At 32.7% G+C, this 10,164-nt stretch overlaps 1 protein-coding gene across 1 annotated transcript; it reads right to left on the minus strand.

Annotated features, from left to right (window-relative positions):
- Positions 1–791: 791 nt before the first annotated feature.
- Positions 792–1,566, minus strand: LOC128161076 (uncharacterized). The gene is made up of 2 exons (XM_052824323.1): positions 1,318–1,566; positions 792–1,025 (listed from the first exon to the last, which is right to left on the minus strand). Exons 1-2 carry the CDS (start codon positions 1,564–1,566, stop codon positions 792–794), a joined length of 483 nt encoding a protein of 160 aa, XP_052680283.1.
- Between the last annotated feature and the right edge of the window lie 8,598 nt (positions 1,567–10,164).

Consider the following 10,164-nt stretch of genomic DNA (forward strand, 5'->3'; position numbering starts at 1 on the left):
AATCTACAAAAATTAGCCCGAATTTCCTCTGTTTTGCTAAAAGTCAAACTTTGTCAGAGCCTATTTTTATAATTTAGTAAAAATATCGATAGTTGTCTCAATAATAATTCATTTCACAAATACTTTTTGTATTTAAAACAAAATTTACTCATGAATTTGAACTTTTTAACAATCCGGATTTGAGAACTCAAACCCTGAGTAAACAACGTCCTTAAGCAATATTCTTGGTTACATTAAAACAGTTATAATTATCAAGTGATGCTGAAATCATTAAAACAGTTATAATTATCAAGTGATGCTGAAATCATTCAAAGCATTTGAAAATTGTTATAAAACATACATGAATACAGCACATGTTGATTGAGAATTCAACATTTAATTGAATAAAAATGTATTAAATCAGAGGGAGATAAAATCAACCAATTAATGTTTTGTAAATCTTACAGTTAATCATTATCAAGTGATCCTGAATTCATTCAAAACATTGAAAAATAGTTATAAACATACATGTATACAGCGCATGTTGATTGAGAAATCAACATTTAAGTAAGAATGTGCATGTATTAAATCATAAGGAGATAAAATCAACTAATTAATGTTTTGTAAATCTTGCAGTTAAATATTTTTATCAAGTGATGCTTAATTCATTCAAAACATTTAAGAATAACGAGAAAAACAATAATTAAACTTATGAACTCGAACTCTCTCTCATTCACTTAGATTTGTTAAGTTACAGACAGAAAGTAGCACATTTAGTTAATAATACAATGTCAAGAAAGTTTTTTTCAAGTTCATTCCTCCTCCATTGTCTGGTCACTTTCAGAATCACTAACACTCACTTCTATGTGTCTAGCATCATCAATGTTTGTTGTGTTATTGTCAACACCAGAGCTGTGCTTCGCTTCATGTCTTTCATACCCAAGGTACCACAGGGCGCTGGCAATGTGGGCGCAGCAGCCGACCACTCTGGCCCCAACTTTACAAGTGCAATACCATCCACTGATCTGCTCCGGTGTGTACTGTATCTACAGTGTATGTGAGACTGACTGGGAATGTCTTGATTGAATTTTCCTTGTGCACTATCAGCTGAAATGTTCCATCTTCATCCAAATGTTCTTTCACATAAAATGTGGCTTGGTGAATCTGGTAAACACCCATTGTAATGTTTCTTAGGTCTTCTAAAGACAAGGATGGAAAGTTGCAAAGGTTTTGTGAATCAACAAGTGAAAATGTGCTCCTTGTTCTCAGCAAGTTTTTTGTTGTCAGCAACTCAAGCAGTTGATTTGGTTGCTTAGCTTTATTCAGCATTTCATTTGCCCATTTAACATCCTCCTCAGTGTTAATAGCAATAGGGGGCCTGTATTTGTTGAACCAAGAGCAGGTGATGCGAACAAAGTCACCAATAGATGGAACGAGGGTGTTTGACAACACCTTGTCCAAGAGCTTCCACTTCTTAATTCTACCATTAACAGCCTCCACAATCCACCTCACATTGGTAATCATTCTACTTAGGTTTGCATCTTCAGTGGAGTGTTGCTTTTCTTTCTTTTTTAAAAATGGTGGCATTTTGACACTGATGTTGTTTTCCTCTAGAAATTCCACTGCATCTCGAAAGCCGCGATCAACTAGAAAGACATCACCATCTCGAAACCATTGTCTTGAGTCTTCATTACAAGTTAAGAAATGTTTAGTGATAGAAGCATCACTATTCGATCCATCAGCATAATACGGCCCCAGTACCTGTAATATGTATCCATCTGTTCCTACAATCATCATAAGTTTTAGAAGGGATCTGTTTTTGTGAGTACTGTACGTGCGTCTTTGAAACTGGTAGTCACAGCTTTTCTGTATATATATATATACGTTCCATCTAGTACTACGACTGCATTGATGTCATCTTCTCTGAAGAGTGTTTTTGCAGTTTCAGTGCAGTGTAAGGCGGCAAAATCTTCATGTGATAGATGACTGAATCCCAGGTTACTTGGAACGAAACTGGACATTAAACATTGTCTGGTGGTGGTGACAGTTCTCTGAACCTGTGCAGCAGTTAAACCATGTAGCACACCAAGGAACTTTGTTTGATAACCCTGTCCTTAGTTCTTTTAGAGCGAATTTCTGTCTTTCTGTTATCCTCTAAATATGTAACAAGGTCATTAAATTGATCTTTTGTAATTCCAGTTAGTGTTTCATAGTCTTCATCACTTAAGAATGCTGGAATATCAAAGTTCAACCGGTGACAGTCAGCTCGAAGCATTTTCCTGATATTAGTAAGCAGATTCACAACATCTGAGTGGGAGAACATGTCACTAGTCTTTGCTGCTCTCAGAAGATGAAGTGCATCGCTAGAAAAGAAAGTGTTCTCCAAATGTTTGTAGCAGCATCTGCTTTTTGGGTGGATAAAAACGCTGCAATTAATAAATGCCTGGGTTATTGCTGTTGATGGTATGTTAATAATGTGATTGCGTCTTGACGAATCTTTATGACAAATAACACACCATTTGTGGGATCTAGATGCAGCAGGGATATTAAGATGCACTGTTTTTGGACTCGATGGATTCGTTATTTTCGCTTAATAAATAATTTCAGGATCTGCTAGATCCTCTTCCAGATCTTGTTTAACATGCTGTATATGTGGAAGACTACCATACACTCTTGAAAAACATGATCCACAGATGACGGTTATTCAAGCTGTTCTTTATGATGTACCTGAAATGGTGTATCAATGAACGATCTTATGAAATAAAACCTGAACCCACATCTTAACTTTAACAGAGAACGAAACGATTAAGAGATAAGTGTTGACTTACCACGGTCTCACACGTATTTTAAATGTCATTGACAGTTTTCATAGTTCGTATATCTTTTCAAAAATTTGATACGCATTTTCGTATTATGGGTATTTTTACGATTAACCAAGTTAACCATTAATCAACTTTATATGCATGATAATCAAGATTATCCAGGGTATACACATATATAATTATATAAACGTCCCTATATATATGAATGTTTGGTTGGTAAACAAGACGAACAATGAATCTTTCGCACATTATACAATTTACAAACTCTAAATGTAACGAAAAAAAATTATTAATTAAATCCGGAAAATGAAATCTTTCACGTTTTTCTTTTTCAGCATTGACAGCATACAAAGTCAATGATTCCGGTGATTAGTTGCATCCTCTGTTCGGTGATTCGGGTGAATGTTTTGACCAGCTGGACGATTTGAACGCAAGGTATTGCTTTGAAATTGATTATTTTCACCATTAACTTATACATGTGTTGGATGTTTATAATTTACTGTAGTAATTTTTGGGAAATCCAGGTCTAAGTTCTTGAAAAGGAGGTTGATGGGGGGGGGACACACTTATTGTTGATAAGTTTTTCCATTGTTCAACAAACAATAATTGAATCAAAATGAAAATAACATAGCTTCAAACATAAAATGAAACATTTTAGACCAGATACTACTGTAGTCATTATATGACATAGTTTAAACAGCAACTGGCAACTGCATAGTAGCTTCTGTATTCAGAATTTTATTCAGAATGCTTTTATTACATGTTAAGCTGAATGACTTATGTTTATTGTTTAAAAATTTAAATGAAACTTTATTATTCATGTTTAAGATCAGTAGAACAGACAATGCTCGAAAGTCCCCCAAAAAGGCCTATTTCCATAAACTACGATTCGGGTTACATCAACAACAGCCAAGGACACTCCTTATTGATTCGAATGGACACATCTCTACGATCCGACTAAACCTCTGCAGAACAAGACTTTTTAACTGTAAAGTATTCTCATTTCAAAAAACCTATAAACTATAAAGTACTTTTTTTATATGACCAAATACCAGTATATTACAATGTCTGTCTGTAAGCTAGAATATTAGAAAATCACATGGTTTTGACTTATTAAATGATTGATTAGACCTTGCAGATATTAACTTTCATTTTCTTAAATAATTTGTTATATTTGCAAATATTGCATAAAATATTAGACTCCATGTAACATATATCCTCACACCTCCAAGTTGATAAGTGTTAACTACTTTTTTTCCATTTTCTTTGTTTAAACATTTATTGATAACTTAGTTTTTATTTGCAGCAATATATGAAAAATTAAGAAACCAATCTTAAATGTAAAAACACTGCATTAGGAGATGAATGCATGGGTCATAGAAATGATAAAATACACCAAACAATATTCAATTATGTCGTATATGAAAATATATAAAGACAACATATACCCCATGATGTATTACAATTTTTATATAACAAAATTACTTGGATGGAAAGTTGTTTCCATGTGGGTTTTATTTTAATCTATGTTATGTAACTAATATATAATTGGAATTAGCTTTTATATCATAAGTAAAATGCTGGTATTGATGAGAATTGTAAGGTGAATGATCTGTGTGATACTTTGTATTTTATACATTCATGCTACAAAAAGCAAGTACATGTACATGTAGTATTACTTGTCATATATAAACAATGTATATTTTACTTCATGTCTTGGATTTAAAAATATTAATGTAGGTAAAGTAGTGAAATGTAGGAAGGTAAACCGTGTGTAAAGAAGAATATTTATCAGGAATGAAGTGTGTTGCAATCAGCATAATTAATTAAATGTGTACATCATATTTTTGCACATGATTTGACAGACTGCTCCATTGTTAGCTTTTTATTGGCCAACAAGCTTTTCATATCTCCCTCTGGGTCATCTATTAAATACTGACAGGCTTATGATATTAAAATCTGATCAGTTGGTACATCATGGGTGGAAATGAAAAGTTCACTTTGGACTTGATGGATTATCCAAAAAAAATGATATCAAATCCTGTTCTATTGTAAAACATTAGATTATATTACTAACAAAGAAAAGGTTTATCCCAACTTGTAAGTGGGTCACTTTGACCTCATTTTGGAATTTATTAACATATTCAAATCAAATCTGGGTCATACCTCTATAGTCAACTACTATCTTGTAGTGTATTTTTTTTTTTTAAAGATGGATACTTTACTTTTCAAAAATATTTTATGGTGTACATATTCATTGTATTTCAAAACAAATTGAGACAAGTGTATCATGTTCATGTAACAGTGAGGTTTTCTTTGTTTATTCATGTACGTGCAGTTATTTTGTAAATTCATTCATATTTTTAAAAAAGTAAGATCTTTGTTGCATTTTTAAAGGGAGATTTGATAGGCATTTAATCGAGATGAAAAAAAAAATACAAATGTAAAGATTTCTATGGGAGTTTTTTTTCTTGTGCAATTTTATCATTTTTTAAATAAAAGTCCCTAATAAGGGAATTGCCATATGGATGTTTCTCCATTATTGTATCTTGGCTGTAAGTTATTTATTATTGGAAACCATTTCAGATTTTTGAACAAAATAAATTTGGAACTGTTTGAAATTGTTTTGTTTTTACATAAAGTATAAACCTTGCTCAGCTTTTGTGAAAGCAAAAATATAAAAAGTTTCAGTAAGTTTCAGTTGCGGAAACCCTTTGTAAACAATATGTTTCCCAATTGTATATGGAGGTTGAAACTATGCAGAAACTTCAAGTTTCAGTAAGTTTCCGTCGCGGAAACCATTTGTAAACAATATGTATCCCAAACGTATATGGAGATTGAAACTATGCAGAAACTTCAAGTTTCAGTAAGTTTCCGTTGCGGAAACCATTTGGATTCATGGACAGCCTAAGTTTCAGCACTGCGGAAACTTAATGAAACTTCAAGTTTCCGTGCTGAAACCTGTCGGAAACTTTAAGTAACCTTAAGTTTCCGCTGAGTTTCCAAAGGGTTTCCGCAGCGCTGAAACCAGATATTTCATCCAGTGATAGTATACATATATTTACTGTAGTAGAATATTTACATATAATTGAAATTACATTTGAAACTGAATATTAGTATTTATATTAAGATCAGAATCCTTTTAAAATTTGTTTTTGTTATTCAACACTGTTGATACATTATAATGAATCGGTGTTTGTTTCTCGCTGTACAAGCGAAGAGTTACATACTTTTATTGTCGTGAGATGTTTATTCTTTTTTTAAATTAATTTCTTGTTTGAATTAACTAAAAGGTATAATTGAATCAAAATAAATGTTAGGCACAACCTCAAAACATCCCCCCAAAATTGGTTATTATTAAAAAATAAGCGTGTCGAAAAGAACTTCAGATTCATGGTCAATAGAAAATTAGGCAATAAGCATTGCTTTCAATTGAAGATGTATACGAAATCGATATATTAGCGTGAAACCAATTTATTTGCAACCCTTTGAGATCCCCCCCCCCTACCATATATATTACATTTTATAGTTAATCAGCTCTCCTTTTACATTATGTTAAAATTTGAAATTCAGATTCAATTTAAAAACGTATATTAACTCTGATAACATTTTCTACGCATCATATTTGCTTTGAGGATCTAAAGCCATGCTCTGCTCAAACCCACTAAAAAAATCTTCCTTTTATTTTCAAATCATTCATAAACAAGAATAAAATACTATAAAATTGCTGTACTAATTTAAGGCCTTTAATAAGTCTTTAGTTTTACCTTTAAACTTTTTCGAGTGTCCAGGGGCACTACAATGCTATTAAAGTATAAATGCATCAAATATTAATGTAGCCTAGTAGAACTGTCGCTCTCCAACTGCCGACTTATTGCACAAAGTTAACATTTGTATAAAAAAGTAAGTAAACAAACACGGCGACTGGCTTTAATTCTTTTATATATATACAGCAATTTTTACTTTACATGAAATAGATTTACAGAGCACCACTTCATATTCCACGACGTGAGGTGACGTCAAGCAACTAAAAGGCAAACATGTCACTCTGTTTCAAAGTAAACACCTTTCAGTTCCACACACTTTTCATGTCATTTAAGTAAGTCCATCCATAACTATCATATTTCATATCTAATTGATTGTAAGTTTGATCACTAAAATCTTGGTGTGATTTTAAGGAGTTTATTAAATAAAAAAGATTCACTTTTGAAATTAAAAAAAAAATAATTTCAATAAATTTATCATATGTTGAAGTTAACATTGAAGTCGATAGGAAAAATGCATTTTTGAATAAATTTCTTTAGTAAAAGTAATTTTCTCACATTTCATTTGGTAAAGAGTTGTAAAAGCTTTCCCTATCTCCGAATATGCTAAAATAATTCATTGTTTATCATACATATTTTCAGAAAATGATTTCTTTAAATTTTCCTTAAGGACAGACAACTCTTTAAAAAATTTAAATGCAAAAAGTTCATTTAATTGTCTAAATACATACTCCCGAGTTTGGTTTATGTCAGCCTCCGAATAGCTTTAAAATACGCATTTGATGTCGTATAAGATCACTCAAAATTGTTAACTTCGCCTTAGTAATGGATGGACTACCTTAACCAATATTTAAACTGCATCTGTATACAGTTACATGTATATGTTTAGTTTTTGTATAATGTCGTTTGTGGCATATTGTACATCATTTAGGTCAAACAATCTCTTTTCAAGCAATTTTGACTTTAGATAAGAAAACAAAGCGAAATCGACAGGTGCTAGACCTGGATGGTATGGGAGGGGAAAAGGATGTTGCTTAAAATATCAGTTCTTCAGATTCTAATTGAAAACCTTTGTTTTATAAAAAATAGTCACACGTTGGCCATCTCCGTTCGCGTCTTAGAACCTTTTGGTCTCCATCGGAGATGCTCCTGTTTGCACACAAATTTAATGACGGCCCAGTGCTCTAAGATGACGTTGACGTTAACGTTTTGACTCAATTTTCAAGCCTTGGCCGTCCACATTAGGTGATAAAAGGGTAAACTATTCTTCAATTTAGTTCAATTTTTTTTAAACTGACAATTATAAGTTTTTGTGACGTGTTACAAAATTTGGTGAATTTCTATGTCCTTTTAAATTTTGAAAAAATGCGTACAAAATATAGAAAAAAATCCTACATGCTTCGTGAAAAAGTTATCATATTAATCAAGCTCTATGAATAAGAGTATTTACATAGTTTGAATCTGAAAAGTTTTGCGGTTATCATGCCTTAACCAATATTTAAACCGCTCATAATCGGAGATGTCTGCGAACTTTTAAGAACTTTGCATTGATTTAAAAAATGTGTTTTACTCGCGGCTTTCGGTTTGAGGCTAATAGTTTAACAGACTAATAGACGGGGCCATGTGACTCCCGTCTAAAAACTGGAAAACTTAAGTGACTATATATGCTTCTACATCTCTTCTTGAAAAAAAAATCATTTAAGATTTATATAAAGATCATATTTATTGAATAAGCTGAGCAACAGTGATACATTAGATGGTTCAAAATATGTGTTGCTTTTTAATTTGGTTGGATAACAATACTGACCGACCCAGTAGGCATCGTGAGAATGCCAAAGCCGTTCTTGTATGCGTCTAAGTTTCGCCTTTGGTAACCCTACCACCTAAGCGCCACAGAATGACCTGGTCCCAAATATAAACTAGATGCTGTCATTAGACAGTAATACCCGCACCATGTGTTTGCCCCTAAATAACACTGTTTTGTACCAGTTTAATTAAAAATGAAGACTATATGCAAGCTCTGGTAAAAAAAATTTATAATTTTCATAACTGAAGGATGAGATCCCTTCCCATATGATAATACACATCGTGACATGAGCAGCACTTTATGTGCAATTTGGGGTAGAACTGTTTGCAGTGAATTTTCAGTTAATCAATAATCTTAACATTTTATGTCATAGAAAGTATAATGGTCTATATAATTGTTACAAACAAAATTGTTGCCGGTTTTAGATTTGCTTCTGTGTGCCTACATGAACATCATCGTGTGCACAGATTTAGAGAAGAGGTGGGAGTGAGGGGTCCAGACCCCCCCCCCCCCCCTCCACATGAACATTCATTTATATCAATTGTAAAATTACCAAAATACACCTTGGACCCCAATGCTCTTACAGACATGTAAACGCTCTACCCATTGCGCTTCAATGTTAGGTAACATTATTTGGGGGGTATCAATATTTAATATACTTTATTGTTTATCTCAATAGAAAGTATACATGTACATCACAATATGCAGGTGTTCTGCACCACCTTAAAGCTGTTATTTACCTAATAAAATAGTGCAAGTGGATTTGAAGAATAGGTCATAAAAATACATGCATGATACAAATGAATGATCTTTGTCTGAAGTTACGTACACAACACAGGTCTGCACGTCTCATTAGCGGGTACTAGTTTCACCCAGCTCTTCGATTCGATGGGTTCACGTGTATACATACATGTACATGGGTGTTGCTAAAACGCGCAACGGAAAATGGAACGGAAAGCGGAATGGAAGGGAAAACGGAAAATCTTATCTAATGTTATTTACCTCATAGATTTGTTAATCATGCTAAAACGATATACTTAATGTACCTTTTTAATTTGTTTTGAAAGATTAGCAATATCAGATTATTTATTCAAGAATATTTATTTCCTCAAAATTAACAGTACATGCATTGACCACTATATTCTGTCCCAAAATATCCTCGATTCACTTTTTGCTGTATATTTATTTATACCTCAGGGTTCACGCGATTCTCTTTTAGAAGCATTAAACATTCTCATTATTCTTTCTTTAAAACGTCCTCTCTAGCTTATCAGCTGGTATAAATACACGGCTAAATATAAAGAAGTCTACGGGGTTTTGCATTTCAACAGACCCGGATGATAGTGTTGAAAAATTGTGCAAGGTCTTCTGAGTGACTTCCAAATGAAGAAAAGATGTCAACATTTTCGATTATAAATCGTCCAAATGTGCTGCAGGAATATTTTGGGATCGACAGACTATAGGCCAAATATGTAATCGGAAAATCAAACCAGGCAACGTCTAGAGCTCTCTATTCTGATCATATATATATACATGTAGCTGCTGGAATCAACAACTGCTTAGTAATGCAAACGTAAACAAAATTGTATTGCTAAAAATACTAGTTTCACAAATTACCGGGTATTTTAATGTTTACTGTATTTTAATATTTAATGTCGTCAGTCCTACGGGTTTTTTTCTTCCATCTCAATGATACTGTATCGTCTGTATGATAAAAGATCGTTTAGAACACCGAAAATTCAATTTTGATGTAAGTATATACATGTACATCATATTTGAAATAAAAAAATAC

Source organism: Crassostrea angulata, chromosome 8, assembly GCF_025612915.1.
Source record: "Crassostrea angulata isolate pt1a10 chromosome 8, ASM2561291v2, whole genome shotgun sequence".
Classification (NCBI taxonomy): domain Eukaryota; kingdom Metazoa; phylum Mollusca; class Bivalvia; order Ostreida; family Ostreidae; genus Magallana; species Magallana angulata.

Coding starts and splice junctions, on each gene's coding strand:
- LOC128161076 (XM_052824323.1), bottom strand. CDS start 1,566: ATGCCACCATTTTTAAAAAAGAAAGAAAAGCAACACTCCACTGAAGAT. Junction 1,026..1,317: donor CTGAGGAGGATGTTAAATGG/GCAAATGAAATG, acceptor CATACACTGTAG/ATACAGTACACACCGGAGCA.